General features: G+C 37.2%; 1 protein-coding gene across 1 annotated transcript; it reads right to left on the reverse strand.

Moving 5' to 3' along the window:
- Positions 1-13,491: 13,491 nt before the first annotated feature.
- LOC109069535 (pancreatic secretory granule membrane major glycoprotein GP2-like) lies at positions 13,492-18,882 on the reverse strand. The gene is made up of 6 exons (XM_042743993.1): positions 18,762-18,882; positions 18,046-18,230; positions 17,764-17,927; positions 15,622-15,867; positions 14,215-14,377; positions 13,492-14,064 (listed from the first exon to the last, which is right to left on the reverse strand). Exons 3-6 carry the CDS (start codon positions 17,838-17,840, stop codon positions 13,957-13,959), a joined length of 594 nt encoding a protein of 197 aa, XP_042599927.1. The 5' UTR covers positions 17,841-17,927; positions 18,046-18,230; positions 18,762-18,882; the 3' UTR covers positions 13,492-13,956.
- Between the last annotated feature and the right edge of the window lie 2,719 nt (positions 18,883-21,601).

The raw sequence follows: 21,601 nt of genomic DNA on the forward strand, positions 1-21,601 counted from the left end.
AGCTGGAGATGGATGTGTGTGATTGGTTAAATGAAAATGTGCGCATCATTGCGTGCATTTGTAGAGGGAGTTCTCGCGATACACTTTATTCATGGTAAAGCATCGGTGAAGAAGCATCACTTGAATGCTTATTTATTTCATATCCTCCTTTACAGGTATAAAATGTACAAAATGCACACCATCATTGTTCTAATCACTTTATAAGAAAGACTGTTCTCTATATGCACTTCTTCATATCTTCTTCATCGTGTGTGCTACTGCAACCTGTTGTGATAATAGCACCTTTCTCAAAGCCCTAATTCAGTCTTCACCTTATTGTTATTGAAGCAAAACCGGTTTATCTTCCCATAAGACAATAGCTATGTTTCCATCACCCTGTTCTGTTGTTTATTTGGATCCCCATTAGCCACTACCAAGGTAGTGGCTATTCTTCCTGGGGTCCGACAAATAAAAAACAAAATTACATTACATTAATCCATAACAATAAAAACCAATACAATAAAACATACAAACCCAAAATTCATTCAAAACATCAAAATCAGCAATTTACTGAGTACTGTACCATTAAATATTTTTTAAGCCTCATTTTACTTGTTAAAAAACATGTAATATCCGATGGCAATTCATTCCATATTTTCGTTCCTCTATACATTACAGTCCATTGCTTGGCATTAGTTTTTGAAACAGGAAGCAAAAAATATCCTTTTAATGCATGCCTGGTGTTAAAATTATGACTAGCATTACTATACAAAAGTTTAGAGTACAATACACTTGGATCTCTCGATACTGAAATGTTTCTTATAAAACATAGCAGAGAAACAAATACCCAACAATTACCCAACACTACACAACCAAAAAACAAAAAATCTAACACATCTCTAAAATTACAGAATTAGTCCTGCAGCTCTATTCTAGACTAACTGTAATTTTTCTAAATCTTTACTTGATGCACTCGACCATACCACTGGACAGTAGTCTAAATGAGTAAGAACCATTGTTTGCACAACTTGAGAGATGCACTACTGTGGTAAAAATTTTGCACATCTCTTAATAACTGATAGGCCTCTTCCCATAACTATTACTGTTAAATAGCACATAATTCTGTCTTTATCTTTTCGATGCCGTCCGACCATTCTCAGTCCTTGCATGAGCTCATGGAAAGAAGTACCTAACATGAACATGAAGCCTTTTAGTCTGCTCACAAACTTCTTTCCCCGTTTATTATTTATCATTCACACATATTATATAGTTGCATTGCAACGGGTGGGTGTAGTGGTTTATCCAATAAGCATTTTACAATGTACACCATATAGAATGTCTAGGAAAACAAGGGGTTTTCCCTCCTGCTGCCGCTAGAGCTAGACCGTACATCTGTATGTTTATAATAGAATGGAAGTATGGCCAGGAAGTTCTGGGACAATATTAGGCATACTCTTGGCCAAGGATACTTCAACTCTGAACAGAAGGACAGACCAAACTCAATAACCTTCGGGCCTATAGCCCCCGTCCTGGTCTGAACATCTGAACTCATGAGGAAATATGCATGTGTTCGCATACATTGAGGTATAGAAGAGAACACAGAAGGGAGGAGGGAGAGCAAGACAGACAAGAAGAAAAGGAGTAAGAAGGGAGGAGGGATTGCAGAGAGGCACAAAACATCTGGCAGAGAGCATAAAATAATCTAACAATTACCATATTTTCTATCTGTTTTAACCACTTCAGCCTACTGTCCAGAATAACTCCAAGAAGTCTAACTTCCTCTACCTGTTCAATAGACACACTCTTTACAGACAAATTTAATTGTGGTTTAAGTTTAAGTTTAGAAATTGATCCAAACCCAATACTTTTAGTTTTTGTCAAATTTAAAACCATCTTATTATTCCATACCCACTTTACCACTAATTGTAACTCCTCATCTAAATCCACAGATAATTTATCAATTGATGTCACTGGTAGATATAATGTTGTAACTGCCTTTGCACGCTTTAAAACCAAAGGAAGATCATTGGTAAAAATAGAAAATAACAATGTTCCTAGACAACTTCCTTGAGGAACACCACATTGCAACTCTTTCACATACAAATAACTTCCATTATAAAATACACATTGCCTCCTATTAGTCAGATAACTTTTAACCCAATGCAGTTTAAGAAGTAAATTTATAACATTTCAATTTTTCTAACAGTAATTCATGATCCAGTACATCAAATGCGGAGCTAAAATCCAACAATACTGTTCCTATTAAATTATTATCATCAGTCTGTACAAAACAATCATCTGTTATCTGTGTTAATGCTGTTCCTGTTGAATGTCCTACTCGATATGCATGTTGAAAATCAGAGGATAAATTATTCTTCTTAAAGAAGAACAGAATCTGTTCACAAACTATCGTTTCAAACACTTAACTAAGAACTGCCAGTAAACATATTGGTCGACTATTAGCACCACTAAAGCTCAGTGCTGCATGTTTCTGTAAAGGAATAACCTTCGCTTCTTTCATTTTGAAGCATTGCATCAGAAAAGTGATGGAAAAGTGATGGAAATACCAAATTTTGAGCTTGAGGTGGTGTTTGACTTGTGCGAAAAAGGGTTCATGTGAATAATGGGAGATGGAAATGCATTTTGCAAATAAATTCCTCTATACGCATCAAAAAAGTGACTTTGCGCAATGGGACTGCATAACCTGATTAACCAGTGGACAGATCTCGTTGCACAGCATCTGAAATGTTGTTATGGTCATTCTGAAATGCCTTGGCAAAGCCTGATGCCTTCCAGAATTGTCTTACACGACTGCGTTCCCAAACAGGAGGCATTCACCTGTGAAAGCAATGACCGCATTTATTGTGTTTCGTCTGCTCGCTCTGAGGCACAAGTAATTTATTATATATGAAAATTATTATATTCAGTTGCTTCTCCTACTTAGTGATATTTAGTGCTAGTTTATCAGGAAGTGACGATTTTGTTCTCTTTGACTCATTGGAGGGAAACTGTTCTTCTTCATAAATGTTTTATGCAATGTTCCAATTTTGCGCAAAAGTTAAATTTGCAACTTTGGATGGAAACCTGACTAATGTAACTGCCACAACGACACCCAATTATGATCACGTAATATGAGTGACATATAAGCAGCGAATGAGCTTTCTCAGAGTAAAAATAGTTATCTCGGTAGTGAAAACACAATCAGACAGTGCTGGAAACAGCTAATGCTCAATCAGATCGTGTATATCAGTGGAAAATGAATAGAAATAATAATCCTATCTAAAGAAATATAAAGTAAACGTGTACGATATCAATATTTCTCCAAATGTGTGCACATTTGCACTAAAAGCCCTGATGGATGCTGTTGAACCAGAAGGCCCAATCAGGGAGCGAATGTGGGCAGCCACGTCTTTGTTTTCAAAAGTCTCCATTTTGGTCCATCTGCACTGCACTGAAACCTGGAATTTTCGAATTAAAAATGGAGTATGCAGTGTTTCCATAAGACTACATTTTCAAGGGTCTCAGGAACTCCAGAGTAGTGTTACCATGGCAAAAGCTATGTGTTTTAAAACGCACTAGTATAAACATAGCCTTAGTGAGCCCCACGCAAGCAGCAAACCAGAAAGCTGAAAGCAGAAAGAAGAAGAGGAAAAGAGCGAGGCCTCCTTCTGTCATGGCGTAGTGAGGCTTTTTAACTTCAAGCAAGGTCATACCTCCAGGGGGTCAGTAAGCCAATGGTAAGTGGAAAAGTTTATGAACCCTTTGTCTTTGAACAGGGTATTTTGCGTATTTGCCTGTTATTATACTGGATTGGGTGTTGATGCAAAATATTCTTATAATACTAATATGTTGTATAGGTATCAACATATAATTTACGCTATCATTTAGATAATCAAAATACGAATTTGTAGATACCATACATGGTATAGGTGAGATTACATTAATTAGTGGTTCTATCATCCGTAAGCACGCATAAAACAGTATACAATACAAAATAAAATATACAACAACAGTAGAAGCGTCCACACCAGCGGATGATATCGTCTGTTTATAGTCTGCCACTTTAAATTCTCAAGCTTTGTTATAGCAGGGTTGATTCTGATTTCTGATTGGGTGTCAATGTTTTTATTGTTCATCAACTGGAAAAAAAAACGTTCTGAAAATAGATTCCAATGATATCGTTTCTCTGCATCTTTATCTATATAGCTGGGGTATGGACTATTATTTAATATTGAGGACGATTTTTAGAACTATATCTTTATTGTTAACATTATAGTTATCCTTGGTGTGAACAGGCCTTAACACTCTCTCTGAAATTCCTTTGGGTCGTAAAAGCCCTTTTATCTGGCTAAAACCAGTGGCCTGGGTGTTGTTCACAGTTCCAGTTGTTGGGCAAGGGTCTTTTGGATTATTTGTTAAATATAACCAAAAATTATATATAGTGTGGCGGGGTGAAGTAGGACACGACACGAGGATGAGGGTAAGTTCCCCAAAGGGTGGATTTTATTAACTGAAAAGGCGGTGCGGTGAGGCGGTTTGGGCATTCGGTGCTCGGCGTCTTGTCTGTGAGGTGCTGCTAGTGCAGTGTGGGGTCCCTGCTCTCCCCGTGGCGGTGGGGCTTGGCAGTCACACGCTGCTGTCTAGCGGCAGAGGAAAAGACAAAGTTAGCTGGCTCTTGTGGAGACATCTCTCTCACCTCTGTGCCCAGCTTGCGGGGTTTAAATAGGCAGCGGCTGATGGCACGCAGGTGTGGCCGCTCAGCCCGTGATGAGTAGGCACAGGTGTGCCTGTGCTGTTGCCAGGGCGACGCTGATGAGTGCTCGGGACACGCGTCACAATATATATAAAGAGATACAACAAAAAATGTTATATAACGAATAATAATGTGTCTGATTTGTTCAGCCATTACAATTTTCATCAGAAAATATATTCTTTGAAAAGGCACAACTGGTTGTCTTGCTGATCACTTTTTCTTGTCTTGTACCCTGCAAATTATTTTTAATGGTAAATTTTTGTTCACCCAGTGACATTAGTTTGCTATTTATTAAGAGCCAGATGGGAATCTTCTCGACCACTGTGCAAACTTAATCTTGTAGACAGCCCTGCAGACTGATTATATAAGACTATTGAGTCAACTGAATTGTGTATATAAATGAGCAAACAGAAACTTGCCAGCTGAATATTCTAGAGACACTGTCTCACAAGGCTTGATGACTTTGTGCAGATTTATCAAAACACACATAATGCTCTCTTAATGGAGTTCTCTGACTCTACACGCAAGAGAAATGTAAGTTTAGCAAAATGTTTACCATCAGTATAAGTTCTTACATGTACCTATTTCTTAAGTAATCCTTCCAATGAATCTGCTTTATTTAATACACACAGGATAAATGTTCCCATTCAAAGTGGTATTGTAGTGCCATACAAATTGTTACACTTCATTGTTCCTTACGATTGTAAATAAAAACATGGCTACTGTTTTAATATAATGAAATATATATATATCTATATATTATATATATATTATATATATAAATATATATATATATATATATATATATGTATACTAATCGCATCCAAAATGAAGGTTTGTGTTTACATAATATATGTGTGTACTGTGTATATTTATTTTATTATGTACATATAAATACACACATATCCAATATATATATTTAAAATATTTACATGTATTTACATGTATATATTTATATTAATATCATTTATAATGTATATAAATATATTTAATATATAAACATTACATTTTTCTTAAATATACACATGCATGTGTGGGTATTTATATATACATAATAAATATATACAGTACACACATATTGTATGTAAACACAAACTTATATTTTGGATGTGATTCATCCCGATTAATAAATTTGACAGCACTAATACACACACACACACACACACACACACATATATATTAGGGCTGTAAAATTAATCGCATACGATTGTCATGCACATCTCATCAGTAAAGCCGGTTCTGTGATTAGTAGTAAATCTCTATCCCCTGCTTTCAGATGGAGCGACATTTAATACACAGAGCCGAAGATCACTGACAAGCTACGCAATATTGCGTTCATTATCGCAGGCGATTCGATCTTCATTGTTGCCTAATTGTCAGTGAAGTACAGCTCTATGTAGTAAATGCTGCTTGCCGCATGCGATTAATTGTGTATATATATGATATTCTAAATATAGTATATTTTTATTGTACTTTGCAATATTTAAAATGTAATTTAAATTTTACATTGTAATTTAATATAATTTATTTTTTAAGGTGAATAGTTAATAATAATAAAATAATAAAAGTATAATATTATCTATCTATCTATCTATCTATCTATATGTATGTCTGTCTGACTTTAATAAAGAAATTTCTGTTCCACAGGAACTTTTAAGGAACACTGACATTGTCCAAAGCAAACATGTGAGTATATCAGGCTCTTCAGAGACAATCACAGAATATAACAGAGCTCATGTTTTAAAGCCAAACACAGAAATGAATAATTCACTGAAAATGCAACGCAAATCTCTCTGCAATATCTGATATAATCAACCTGGTTTCCTTCATATTAGCGCTGTTTTGGATGGATGGTTGGAATGCATTTACTTACTGGATCATTGGACTGAAAGCTTTCCTGCAGTTTAGCGGTTTAAAATGATCTGATCGCAAGCAGAGAAGCAAAATTGGGCTAAAGGGTTAAAATAGAATTTATGCTTCAGTAATTTTGCATTAATTGCGTAAAATAATTTTAACACGTTAAGGATTGTAAAATTAATCGCATATGTTAATGCGTTAATGTTGACAGCCCTAATATATATGTATATATGAAGAGTTCAGATACAAAAGCCAATAAATGGCACCTCCGTCAAAAATTAGATAATGACATTGAGCTAAAGCTTTCTGCACTTAGTACACGGTCAACAAATATTTTTGCTTCAAATCCTCTAAATCCCAGCCTCAGCCCAGTCAGAAATATCAGTTTGTTTTGGCAAAAGCTTCTAGACGCCACTTTCCCTTTGGCAGCAAAAACCATTATGTTCCGAGAACCAATCAGAAGGCGCAAATCAAATCATATGATTTCGTGGCAGTTTCAATATAGCGGCATGCGGAGGAGCCGGCTTTTTTGTGGAAATTGTTTTAGATTCAGATTGAGATTTTTTACATTTTTAAGATGGAGTACGATGAAATGGATGAGCCTGTCCTACTGACATTAAATGGCAGAAGAAAACATAATTTACCTCAATACTTTGCCCGTTACAAGGCAAAAGAAAATAGATACAATGGAAATGTGTGCATGCACATGTGTGCAAGGCAAGTGTAGCATGCACTTATAACAGTTCTTCATGCAGTGCTGTAAGGAATCTGATTTATTATACATCAAACAACAGCTCTATTTCACCAACGACAAAGTCAAACAAGATGCCATTCTTCTGTCTCATATGGATGCTATGCCATGTGAACAAAGGAGACAACAAGTGGAGGCTGAAGAGAAGAGACGACAAAGAGATGTATCGATCAAGTATGCCATTTTAAAAGAAGATAAAACGAAAGTTCCTGTCTGCCAGGCTTAATTCCTGAGCATTTTCTGTAAGTACAAAGATTTCCTCATCACAATAGTTACTAGTTTTTCCTATTTTTGCATTAGTGCCATATTATTTATATTACTCTTAATGTTTTATTTATTTATTTTTTTATGTTGTCAAAGCCATTTTTATCCAATTATCTTCCTTTAGTATGTGCTCAGTAAACAGGTTATTTTTTTTTAGCAGTTATTATCTGGTAATGCCTCTCTCTGCAGTATTAAAGGACATATAGCCTACTTAAAGCATTATTACTGATGGTCATAGGCTACCTTAATTTGTTAAAAACAATATCAGAATCAGAAAGAGCTTTATTGCCAAGTATGTTTGCACATACAAGGACTAACCTGGTGTAGATCTTTACCACAGAATAAGGCAGATAATATATTTTATAGTGTCTGTAGCTACTGTAATTAATGCTATGTCCGTTAGCACTCTATCATTCATATACTTTATTTATTACCTGGAGAAGACTGGAAAAACACACATATGTTGTCACAATCGTTTACCATCTTCACGTTTCTTTAGTTATGGTTTATACTTGTTATTCAGCTTAGCTTCAGCGATCGCTGGATGCCTTTCTCCATATTAGGGATTTCCTGCACGACAAAAGTTATTACTACTTCTATAAGTCCGTTTTGGACTTTCTGCGCGAGAGCACCCTCCAGCTTTGAGTATAAATGTAACAAATATGATAATTATCAAACGTCTGGCAACACTGACAGTGTGTTAGATCCATGCATTCGTTCTTAAAGGAACAGCAGACTAATAAATATACATCTCGATACATCTCAAATATACATTATCGATACATCTCTTTGTCATCTCTTCTCTTCAAGCATCCACTTGTTGTCTCCTTGTTCACAGGGCACTAGCATCCATATGAGACAGAAGAATGGCATCTTGTTTGACTGTTGCCGTCGGTAGCATTGTTAACCCTCTGGGGTCGAAAAATGTGGATACACGTTTTGTGGCATCTTCTCCTAATAACACATGAAAGAACTTAAATAACCCTTTCAGTTTTGATCATACAGATAAGAGCAATACATCAATCGAATCTGTAAAGGGTCTACTTTTATTGGTATACACACATAATAACAACTAAACTTTGTGCATTTACAAAATAAAGAAAACAAACAGGGTGCGCTGTCTGTCACCTTGGTCTGCGTGATCTTCATTTAGAAACGTGTCATTAAAATGAACTGTAACTCGGCAAATACTCAACAAAGAGACATGAGAGATATATCTATAGAAAGCTTGACATGTCAAAAACAAAACAAATATTAATTATATATATATATTTATAATATTATATATATAATATTTATAATATTATATATATAATATATATAAAATGAAAACAAATATTCTGTGATGAAGTAATCCATATGAAAACAACGCAATGTCCCGTCTTTCACATCTCCCTTCATTATATCTAATGCAACCACGCCCACGCGCCGAGTGCGCTTTTGATATTACAACAATCCATGTGAAGCATGCAGAGTGTAAATGCCCACACAGCTAACAAAGCAGTGAGAGTTTTTAACATTTTACTGTTTGCTTCGCACTGAGAGGAATAAGACAGAATTCACCTTAAGAAGATGCGCTGAGATAATAATAAGCTTTGGATTACCTCAGAAAAAAGAATGAAGCGGCTTGATCCAGCAGAGATCATAAACATGAATAAGTCTTTTTTTTATTATTAATCTACTTGTATTAGTTTTGTACACAAATCGTATTGTACTTGTACACATTTTACTAGTTGGACTTTTTCCATAATTCCTGACTAAATGTATACCCAGCTAACAAAATAAGGTCCCCAGGATGTGCCCTAAATGGCCTCTGCGAACGTCGCCTGGACGTCAGCGTGTAGGGCCCCCTTGACGTCGAGCGGACGTTCGCGAAGAAGTCCTCCGGACATTCACGGGGACATTCACAGGACGGGCAGCGGCCATTCGGGACGTTGTGTGTGTGCTTTCGCTTTGAGTCCTCTGAATGTCACTTTATTTTACTTTTAGGCTAATCAAAGACAACAAACACGTTGTATGAAGCAAAATACGTTTGTTTTAATTTAACAATTGTATAGTTGCGGTGCTCTTTTCGTGTGTGTGTGTGTGTGTTGGTGGATGGGTTGGTGTGTGTGTGCGTCTCTGGTTGTCAGCTGTGGTTAGTCCGATCCGATGGCAATTCTTCCCATTGTCTTCTAACCTAAAACAACAAAATGAACACATTCAGTAGTGTAATGATTTTATATGTCTAGGTCTATCGTTTATCCGTTGAAAAAAGATTTGTAAAGACTGTTGATAGTTTGGATTTAGACCAAGCGGTCCAAAATTTAGCGGACATATGCCTTTTTGCCGCATATAGGCGTCTCAATGTGTGTTTTTACCATATGGAAATTCAATATTTAAGTTCAATATCTATCAATATTATTTATGTTTAATCATTTCATCTTTACATGCTAACGTTAGCTTCGAAAGGGTTCACATAGCCTAACGTCAGCAGCCGGGACAACTTCAGCAAACGTTTAAAAAGGTACACTTTTCATAAAATGTAAGCCTTAGGAGAAAAACAGTAGTTTACAGTAGCTAATAATATAAAAGTATAAATACCTTTTCGACCAAACAAAAGCGAAAACTGAGGGCCGTGTCTGAGGGAATCACCGGGATGACCGTTAACTGTCACTATGCAGCAGAGCGTTGCCATGGATACGTGCTGCGTGCCCTAAAGTGACGTCATTCGGTCATGTGCTCATTTGATCGACACTTGCTTGGATCTTATCTCCCAATGTGGCTGTATTACAATTTTTTTTTAAAAAGTCTTAAATGCAATTACTAGAATAATACATTTCCTAAATAACTTTTCTTGTCGGCTTACCAACAGTTTAATACGTAAATGGAAAGAATTGATTTATTTGTCTTACCTGTGTTATTTTCCACTTTCTTTTCTTCATGTTTTCCTTGGCTGCATTCATCACTCTATAACATTCAGAGCTCCTGGGATGCAACCTTATTTTCTTCATTCATGGGGAATGCATAAACCTAATTGTAGCTATATGTTCAATTATATTATTGAAAGGTATCCTGATTTTGATGTTTAAATGCTGAAAACAGACTCCTGATTTGATGACATTTTTAATTAGAGAAAAGTTACTCTTATTTTCTTTTTCCAGAAATGAAAATTATTAATTTAACATTAACTTCATTTTACAGTATATTCAAATATATTATACTATAGTAAAAATAATAATAATATCAATCTGCAAATCAAATCAAAACTTTTTTTTTTTTTTGCATTTTGCTTTCTATTATTGTCAAAGTTAAAAAAGGATTTTTGTTTTAAGGAATGATACCCTTTAAAATTTCAATATGGGTTTAAATTTTAGTTTAATTTTGTCAACTCTCTTTGTCTGAGTTGCAAGGTGTAAGGTCCAGTGTTGGGAAGGTTACTTTGGAAATGTAATAGTTACACTACATATTTTGTTTTAAATAGGGTAATCTGTGATCTGTAACCTGTTTCAGTGACTTTATTAAAGTAATGCAACTGATTACATTTGATTACTTTTTGAGTACTTTTCAAAATTTCTATTGTTTTTCAATTTTAATTTTTTGAAAACATTTCAAGCAGGTAGGGTTAATGTTACAGTGGTACTCAACACTGATTACTGTCAGACTTACAGAATACTTCTTCACTTAAATTAAGATCATTATAATTGAATTGTAAAGTACAACCACCTCAAAGTAGGACTTTAGCAGCTCTTGTTTTACTTTGCGATCTTTTTGAGGTTAAATACAGATTTAAAATATAAGATGTAGTTTAATAGCTATGATACTGTTTTTGAAATCAAATCTTTGCATAGCTTGATGACCGAAAACACTGGCATCTAACAATGCCTGGGGGGGGGGATTGGGGGCAGTTCATCTTAAAGAAAAAAAAATCATATACATAAACCAAAATAGGAAATAAAACAGTTATGGAATAAGCATGTGTCATATTCTGTGTCTTCAACTCCTGAAATATTGGTGTCTCATATTTTAAATTTGTATATGAGTGAAAATATTCAGATGTAACTTTGTAATCATTAACATTTTCCTAAGTAACTGTAATTTAACTACACTTTTTTTCTCAGTAACTGTAACAGATTTCAGTTACATTTATTTAGCAATTAACGAATGTTACAAAGCGGACCAAAACGGGATGCCAGCGAACATCAAAAAGAAAACCAAAAGCGGACGTACTGTGGACCTAAACGGAAGTTCACAATGTCCGGGGGACGTCCCCTGTTTGCTGGGTAATCAAGTGAAACATTATGAAATTTCATTCACATCATCTAAATGTTTCACGATGCCAGTATGGTTTTTATTTTTTATTTTTATGTTCTATAACATAGACAGCAATATGATATAAAAGTAATAGGAGTTATATTGTTGCTAGCTTAATGTCAGTAAGAATAAGACAAAACTTTTACTGTGATAGGCTATTCTCGGTTCACGAATATAGCCATATATGTTTATAACTATATACATTTTATAGGCCTACATACAAAGCATGCTTATGTGTATGAATGTAACTAAGCTTCTGGTCATGAATATCTGCTCTGGTGTAAATATTTTGAATGTGTTATACTGTACCCCGTCATTGGTGTTTGCGATCGTCTGAAGTATAAATGTATCAAGTAAGCTGTAAATATCACAGATATTTAGGATGACTGCTGTGTCATCCTAAAATTGCATTCCAGTCATCATCTGTCAAGTGCTGCAGGAATATAATCCCACCAGTCCTGCCTTCAGACTCTTGTCCACAGACCTCTTATTTTGGGTGCTGGAAGAGGCATTTTTACTGCTTGATAAATATAAGTTGCAGGCACAAAGTCTTATGTGCTTGTTGTCTCCTTATCAGGACTCAAAATAAACATTAAAGGGATTGTTCACCCAAAAATAAAAATTATTCCGTGATTTCAAGCCATTCTAGCTGTATAAGACTGTCTTCATTCAGACAAACACAATCAGAGTTATATTAAAAAATATCCCTTCTCTTCCAAGCTTTATTATGGTACTGAATGGGGCTTGCAATTTTCAAGCCCAAAAAAAAACGCACATCCGAAGATCATAAAAGTAATCCACTCCAGGGGTCCGCTCCCCTTTGTCGGCCCAGAATAGGACAACACTGTGAGCTGGGTGTGGGCTACCCCAGTGGAGCCCCAAAGCCCACCTGCAGCCCACTTTTCAAGGAAACCCTCTCATCCTGTGCTGAAAGGAAAACAAAGACTGAAGACTAACTGCTGTTGCAAAATGTGTGGGCCAGACGTCTGAAGATGACATCTACACACAACAGAAAACATTTTATGGACTGTGCCACCTTTGGATGTGTGTGTAGCCAAGGGAGATTTGTAGGCTTGAAAACTGCAAAACCATTTGCAATGTTGTTGCTATTCTTGCCCTGTTTTTCTTGTCAAAAAGGCCATTTGGGTTTCCTTAAGGCACAGGAGTACTGTTAGTGATCAAGGTGTGTGTACTTTGCAGGTGTCTACTGATTGTCACAGTTTTAGTATGGAAGCTGCAATCTGCTGATTTGTCAGTTTAAATGTTTTAAATATAGTTTCAGTCACATCATTAAAGGATAGAGGATTTCAGTCAAGGTGTAACTTCTCTTGGTTCTTTCGTCATGTAATCTTTTCTATTCTAACATGTATGCTCATGTTCATTTGATGTGCTCTTGTAATGTCATGTTTGGTGTGACTTTAGTTCTTATGTCTGAACTACCAGTGTTACATGTTACCCATGTAGACGTGTTACCTCCAAGTGATGTTTTATTTGCTGCAATATTATGTACTTTTTTAAGTACCACTTATTAAATATGTATTCAGTCTAAACGCATGAAATTAAAACTCAAGAAAAAAATGTCAAGGTATTTTCTTCATTGCCAAGCAGGTTTATTCAAGGTTAGTCTGTTAAATTGTGCTCCAAGATTACTCCTTGAACAAAGAGAAAGACACAGCTTCCATTGATAGTAAATGTTAGTCAAATCCACCCAACACTCTAAAATAATTAAGTTTTGTATGTACTGTTTTGAATGACACTTCCTCTACAGAAGGGGTATCCAAACTCGGTCCTGAAGGGGCACTGTCCTGCAGAGTTTAGCTCCAACCCCAATTAAACACACCTGAACCAGCTAATCAAGGTCTTACTAGGCATACTAGAAACCGCCCAGACAGGTGGTTTTGGAGCTGGATGACACTAAACTATGCAGGACAGCAGCCTCCAGGACCGAGTTTGGACACCCCTAGTCTATAGTAATAAATCAATGCATGTATACAGAGATTGATTAGAGAGGTTTTTTTTTCTGTTCATTACTTAATTTGAATTATAAATGCATAATATTTCATTTATCAGGATTACTGAGCTTTCTTAAAGACCCATGGTGATTTGCTGCAGAGTGGTAGAAGTCCAAAGATCTGCGCCTTCTACGTCTATATCCAGGGTCGCATGACTGAAGATGACAGACAAGAAAATAATTTTATTATTAAATACATGCTTTCTACAATGCAAAGGCTGTTTTGAATGTTTTCTTTTAGAAAGATTTGCCATAAAAGAGACTACTGCCGAAGCAATACAGTTGAACTTTACTGTCCAAGCTTACCAGTGCACATCTGCCATTCTGTACAAGGCAAAGATGAACCTGACAGTGCAGGAAGATGCGGTCAGAAATTCCTGAGAAGGTGAACATTCTGAAGGAGAAATAGCTTGTTGTGCCATTGCCATTCTGAAGAACTTCCACTGTCCCATCATCAGGATTCTGACATCTAGGAAGGGAGGATATTTTTAGAAAGGAAGACGATGAAAGGAAAACTAGAGCATGGTAAGATTTGAATGGCATACTTGGTCAGCAGGGCCATTTCTAGGTGTGGGTGAACTTGGCATAAATCATTTTTTAGTAACACTTTAGAATAATTTGTACTGCATCACTTCCTGCATACTAACCTATTAATGAGAGACCATAAGTAGTCCTATGTTAACAGTTTCTTCTATTAATTTATTTGGAAACAGAATGAACTAGTCATTAAATAATAATGAATTTAGGACTGAGATAGTTCCTAATTATGTAATCAAAAATAGTTCTTAATGAGGCTAATCTACTTAAGTATTTATCTAACTTTAACCAGTTATGAGGCATTATATAGAATTACCAAGTTATTACTGATCACAACATTAATGTGTCTTAAATTGGACAATGTTAAGGTCCTTGCACACAGAGTCCCAAATTTGCATATGCTTTTTTTGTATTTGTCATCCTAAAAATTTGTCACGCACAGAAACCTTGCACACAGAGTCTGATGCATATTAATCTGTTGCGAAAAAATTTGTAAAACAATACAAAATGAGTCTTCAAGCAGTGAGAATGATTTTGTTGTCCTCTCTCTTCCTTAAAAGAGAAAAAGAAACAGGAAATATTGGATCCATCATCCAATCCAAGGAGAGTTTTGTCAAGGAGCTGCGGGATTATCCCGGGTGATTCAAAGTTTACAGGATTCCAGTGGCTCAGTTTGATGCTTTGCTAGCTATACTGGAGCCACATTAAAAAGAAGACCACCCAATTTCCATGAACTCTCTGTGCAAGGACCTATACAGTGCTTTGTGCAGTGAGAAGAAGTAAATAATCTTGTCAGACGCCATTCTGGATTTTGGCGTTCGCTTGTATGGTGGCTCTGAATTGTCAAAACATCTCTCAAAATGCTTGCCACGGATGCGAAAAACGCAGAAAATCGAACCTGATCCAAATTTTTTTACAACAGACGAAAGTTTCAGAAGCAGTGTGTAACTTGACTGACACAACAAAAGGTCATATTTATTTTTTAACGTGCGAAAATTTCATACTCAGTGTGCAAGGGCCTTTAATGTAGTACTACTTGTTTGTACTGCATTACTTCCTGCATAGTTACCTTTTAATATTGGTCCATTATTCTAAAGTGTTAGCCAGTTTTGTAGTATTCACATTCTGAGAATACAACAAATTTAATAATTTAACCATTTTGACATTGTCACTCACTCTCTCATAATTAGATTCCAGCGAATATGATAGTCAGAATCATTAACAGGTGTGGCCCAGCAGTTGTCCAGAACAGTTGCAATTTGATTTCTATCCACTCCTTCCACATCCACAGCCACATACATCTGCTGGTTCACCTCCACTTGTACCTGTCCATCATATGGGCTAGTAAACTGTGCATCATGGTAGGGAATCATGCGGATCTGGTATGTGCCCTGGCCAGCAGGAAGTTCCTCACTTATCAAACTGTAGGCAGAAAAATGAAACTATCAGCAACCATGAATAAACTTTAATGGTACTGGTTATGAGACTCGAACCACTAGTCTTTCAATTCCCAGCCTGAACCTTACTAAGGCTGCAAACTTGCTTTGTAACCACTGTAATCTTTTCCAACACTCCTAACTCTTTTTGCATTAGATGGAAATTCTCTGGAAAATCCTAAATGAGTAATTTGATTTTGTTTGAATAGATAAGTAGTATCCATCATGTATTAGAAAGTGAATGCAGTCTGTACAAATTGGCAAAATATGAACTAATCAATGAAAAACCAAGGAAACAGATTCAAAACACATGAAACTGAACAAAGACATGCCAAACCAAAACAGAAAAACATCACCTGTGACATTTCCCTCCTCAAAAAGTCACGACTAAGTGCCCTACAACATCAAAAACAACAGTTGATATGAAAACAGGAAGGGGCTTAGCTGGAGGACATGGTATAGACAGAACAGACCCTCCTGGTGGATGGAGGTGCCAAGGCGGAGACAAAGGTGGGAGTAACCAAGGACACATGGCTGGACAATGGCAGGTATAACCAAAGCAGAGATGGAGGTGGGAGGAGCCAGGGAGTAACCCCCAGCAGGAGAGCCAGGATAAAGTCCCACAGTGAAGTTGAGGGAGGGAAGAACTGCGGTGGGGCCTTGCTAGGTAGAACCAGGTGGTCGACTGAGGCAGTGCTGGTGGCGGTGGAGACCAGACAGAACCTATGAGATAGATACTGGGTGATACTGAAGGTCAGACAGGAAGGAAGAGGAAGCCCGGTTAAGCCATAGTGATGACAGTTCCAAATGGAGCCAAGGGAATGAGTAACCATGGTGGAGATGGCTGGTTAATGGTCTTACGTTGAGTTACAGGCTTGTAAGTTCTAGGTGGAGCTAGAGGGTTGAAACTCCAGGGCAGAGCTGGTGAACTGAGAGCCCAGGCGGATCCAAGATACTAGGTGCAGACAGCTCAAGAGGAGCTGAAGGGCTGGAAGGAACCAGTGAAGACAGTGCCAAACAACTGGGTAACAACAATTGGGTTTACCCAGTGGCCTCCTTGGCTGAAGCAGGGCAGGTAGGGAGTTCCAAAATGACCTCATTGGCCAATAAGGGACATGTCAGCCTTGGAAGAAGGTGCTGGGCTGTAACTCATTCACATTCTACCAACATGTCCACTTGAATGGAAAATGCTGCTGGCTCACACACCTGGTCAGACATATTGCCGGGCTCAGGACAGTCTTGGGCTCAGGCTTCAGCTCTGGGACTGGGATTGTGACTGGCTCAGGCTCTGTGTCTGCAGTGGGCAAAGGCTTGAATTCCACTGGGGGCTAAAGATGTGATGTGCGTGGGGTGGGCTGCAGCTTTGTGATCCTCCTCCATATCACTAATAGTAAAAGAGGATACACATTTTTTAAAAAAAAGGACCCAGTCCACCCGTCCATAATTCCTCAAAAGCTTCTCCAGTCAGGCATGCTTTTGTTCATTCGATTCAAAACTGCCCGGAAAATCATGGAAAGGCTAGCATCATCATAGTGGACAAGGTGTTGCAGATCCAAAAGCCTGTGTGCGTTCCTCAAAGGACAGACTCCTATTAGAGGAGGAGGATCTTTACTGTAGGTAGATGAATTTATCGAGTCTGTTTTTCTGTTTCACTCTCAGGGTTGAAGCAATGAAATAAAGAGCTGGATCTGTTCACAGAAGTAGTTGATTTATTGAACAAACTCAAAGAAACAAAAAAGTCCTGATACTCTGACTAGATAAACATGAACAAAACAACTGGTAACAATGTGATACTCACACAAACTAAATCAACAAAATGAGCATCAGGTGTACAACATAGTCAAGACTTGCCAAACAAGCAGAAGATACTGAGTATCCTTACCCGCCTTCGGCTTGGACACCCATAGGCATAGATAGGGTCTGGATCAGAGGGTATGCACAAGAGAATGTCATGTTCATCCATATTTCTCTTGTAATGATGCTCTGGTCAGTGTTCCTCGGGTTAGACTGAATGGAGTTTTGGTAGATGAAGTGAGTCCTGTTGCTCTACAGGGAGGTGAAGAGATGTCAAGCTTTAGGACAACTTACTAATCATTATGCATATCTTTGGATAGGTATCACATTAGTAGCTCTAGTGATGAAACAGAAATGGAAGGATAATTACCGTCAGAGTGGTACCACATATGTGACCTTCATTGTCAAAATAAAACAGAAGTCTGCCATTCTCCAGGGTTCCTTTGCAGCTTGGGTCATTTAGGTGCAGGTTCTCAGGATGAAAACCAGATTCAAAGAGCTGGCAGCGGGATAGAGATATGAAGCCAGTGCTGCTGGCACAAGTTTCCAGAGCATCTGAGCAGATAAAGGATTTCAAAGATATACATAAGCAATATCACACAAATGGGACTGTGATATGGCTCTATATCAGCACAGCTGTGATTCGGCCACACACCTTTGATTGGAAGCAATCACAGCCATGCTAATATTGAGTCATATCGCATGACTACATGAACGCTGAAAAGTCGCTGACAGCCTGGAGCTCACATCTTCAAAAATACTTAAACAAATTTAAAAAAAAGGCACTGTTTACACATAAATGGCCTAATTGAGGTCTAAACACAATAACAGTAGTATTTGTAAAATTATTCTGTGTTTGCTTATCCGCCATTGACGCTGTGAGAAATGCTGCCAGTATAGATCCAGCAGAGTGATACATATTATGAAATAGATTCCATGTGATATTAGTAGAATATCGCATGGCTGATAAAAAAGGCATTTAGCCAGTCAGAATCATGAACCAGATCTAACTGTTGTGTAAATATATATACTAACAGACAACTTTATTGAAAAAAAGTATTGCACACCAAATGTGAGAGCACTTACCAAAGATTTCAGGATTTGGTAATTGTCCTTGCAAGCAACCACAGCCGTAGACACCACCTCTCTTCTGGCAAGTCTCATTTTCAGTGCAGTATTACAAACTGAAACAGAAAAGATGATCAATGCACAAAAAGTGATGCAGTGACTGGTCTCAATCATGAGAAGCATTCAAATTCGGTGTAGAGTTCTCTGATATAAACCACAAATGTCTCTGACTTAAACTAATTTATGCTACAAGGCAGTTGAATGCATGAATCTGACTGGCTGACGAATGTTCTAAGGTGTGCAATTATTTTCAGGGAAACGCATGGCTAAAGTAGTTTCAGGCAGGTCTTGACCACATTAATCACTTTGCCAAATGATTGGTGTTATTTCAAAGCTCTTTAGAGCCCTACAACAACAAAACCCATAACAAAACTGATCTGGGGCCTGTTTCAATAAGGAGGTTCAACCAACTCAGAGTTAAAACTTGAACTCAGAGTTTCCCATCTCAGGGTAAGTAAACTCAAGAGTTTTTGGTTTCAGAACAGCTGAAATTAGTTAGTTGAATCAACTCTGAGTAGACTGACACTGAGTTGACTGACTCATGACTTGTCCAAATAGCCGCACTTGCGGTCTTTGACTTGATCACTTGACTACTTATATGACGTATTTCCTGTATTTGGTCCAAGTGTTCAAGTGTTCACATGAAGACCACAAGTGTGTGTAGACCTTTTCATAACCTGATGGGACACACTGATAGTGTTGTAAAAATGCAAGTTTTTTTATTTTCAATTTACTTTGCATTTTAAAATCAACTTCTAAATGTCTGTTCAGTAGTCCCTATAACAGATTTGCAGTTGCAAATGTTGTACAAAATTATTATCACCACTACTCATTTGCACCAATAAAACATGCAACTCTTTGTTTTACAACCAAATTATATGTAATATCTAATTATTATTCATATTTAACATACATTGGAAAGGTTTCTGTGACCTCTCACGAGATCTTGGGCAAAAGTCTCACGGTTTATTTCCACAACATGATGCATGATGGGATCAACTAAGCCTTGAATACTGCTCCAGAATACTTACTTCCTGTCGCGCACACACGCTCTCAAGTGGCCAAGACTGTAAAGCCGTGTTTCCACCGCTGGAACTTTACCCAGGAACTAGGGACTTTGGGCTGGTACTCGGTGTGTTTCCACAGCAAGTACCAGGACCAAAATGAAGTTCCAGGTAAAAAAATGCCCCTCAGAAAGATGCTCGTGAGGTAGTACTTTTTCAAAAATCCACTTTTGGGGGCGGGACTTGGGTGCTAAACATGCTGATTGTTTGGGTTCACGCAGCATTGTGATTTCAACCAGCATTTATTTGGATAATTTTCAAAATATTACTGTTATTGTGTCATGAAATGTAGTTTTAAAAGTATTTCAGGCCAGAATGTAGTTGGGTAAAACTCAAATCTGTGGTTTATTTATAAAGACAGCGCCTATTTAAAAATGTGTTTCGCAGATTTCGGAGACAATCAGCTCCACGCTATCAGCAGGAGCTCAGTGCTCACGTATCCACCTAGAGCAGTCTCAACTCGGCTAGTCCTTCTGACATTTGCCACTGGCTCTGATGTCTCTTTAGTAGTTAAACATAAAATATTATTTATTTTGGGTAAATCTAACAGGTAATGTTTGGTCTGTATTCAATTTATCTATATGTTAAAATGAAAATAAAAAAGAGGCAATTGATATATTTCGTTTCATTGTAATAGTTGTATATATACACATTTCCCTGAACTAAGTAGCCTACATTTCTGCAGCTATTATTATGTTTAAATGAAAACAGAAGGAGGCAGTGGTATTTGATATCCTATTTTTTTTTATTGTAAATATACAGTGAGGAAAATTGCAGTAGCCAAGGCGAGCTGACAGATGTTATCAAGTACGCTGCTGTTTGCAGAGTTTCCGGACTTGTGTCGTCCAGTCACCGGGAGATCACACTCCCGAGTCGAACTCGCAAAGTCCGAACTACCGAGGGTGCAAGTCCGAAATTTGCGTATTTTGTTGTATTGAGAAACGCATGCAGACCTACGTCACCAGACTATTTGCCTAGTCTTCACGGTACTTTAAACCGGGGTGGAAACGCAGAAAGCAACAGGTCTGGGGGGAAAATAGTTCCTGGGGAAAAAAGTCCCTGGTACAATTGTTTCGGGTAATTTCGGTGGAAACATGGTATAAGTGTGGTTATTTGGACAAGGGGTCTGAGTTAAAGGGATAGTTCACCCAAAAATTAAAATTCTGTCATCATTTACTCACCCTCATGTCGTTCCAAACCTGTATGAGTTGCTTTCTTATGTTGAACATAGAAGATATTTTTAAGATTCAATTCAATTCAAGTTTATTTGTATAGCATTTTTTACGATACAAATCATTGCAAAGCAACTTTACAGAAAATTAAGTTTCTACAATATTTAGTAGTAGCTTATCAGTGGTGACTGTCAGTTTAGATTGCTGGTAATCAAACAGTTGGTGGTTCCCATTGACTTCCATAGTATTTATTTTCCTACTATGGAATTCAATAGAAACCACTCACTGTTTGATTACCAGCAATCTTCAAAATATCTTCTTCTATGTTCAACATTATCGCTTTAAGTGCGTACACCACAACTATGAAAATCAATGTTCAGTGTAGCTCTGATATTAATTATGATTAACCATGGAAACAGCACCAGACAAAAAGACATCCACATCCGAGTCAATACATAAGTTTAATTCTTATCACTGTTATAATATCAGAGGTAAAAACTGGCAGAACAGTAAGTTATTGAACATATTGAATATTCATTTTACACAGTTTGCATGCTACCCT

This window comes from Cyprinus carpio, chromosome A4, assembly GCF_018340385.1.
Source record: "Cyprinus carpio isolate SPL01 chromosome A4, ASM1834038v1, whole genome shotgun sequence".
Taxonomy (NCBI): Eukaryota; Metazoa; Chordata; class Actinopteri; order Cypriniformes; family Cyprinidae; genus Cyprinus; species Cyprinus carpio.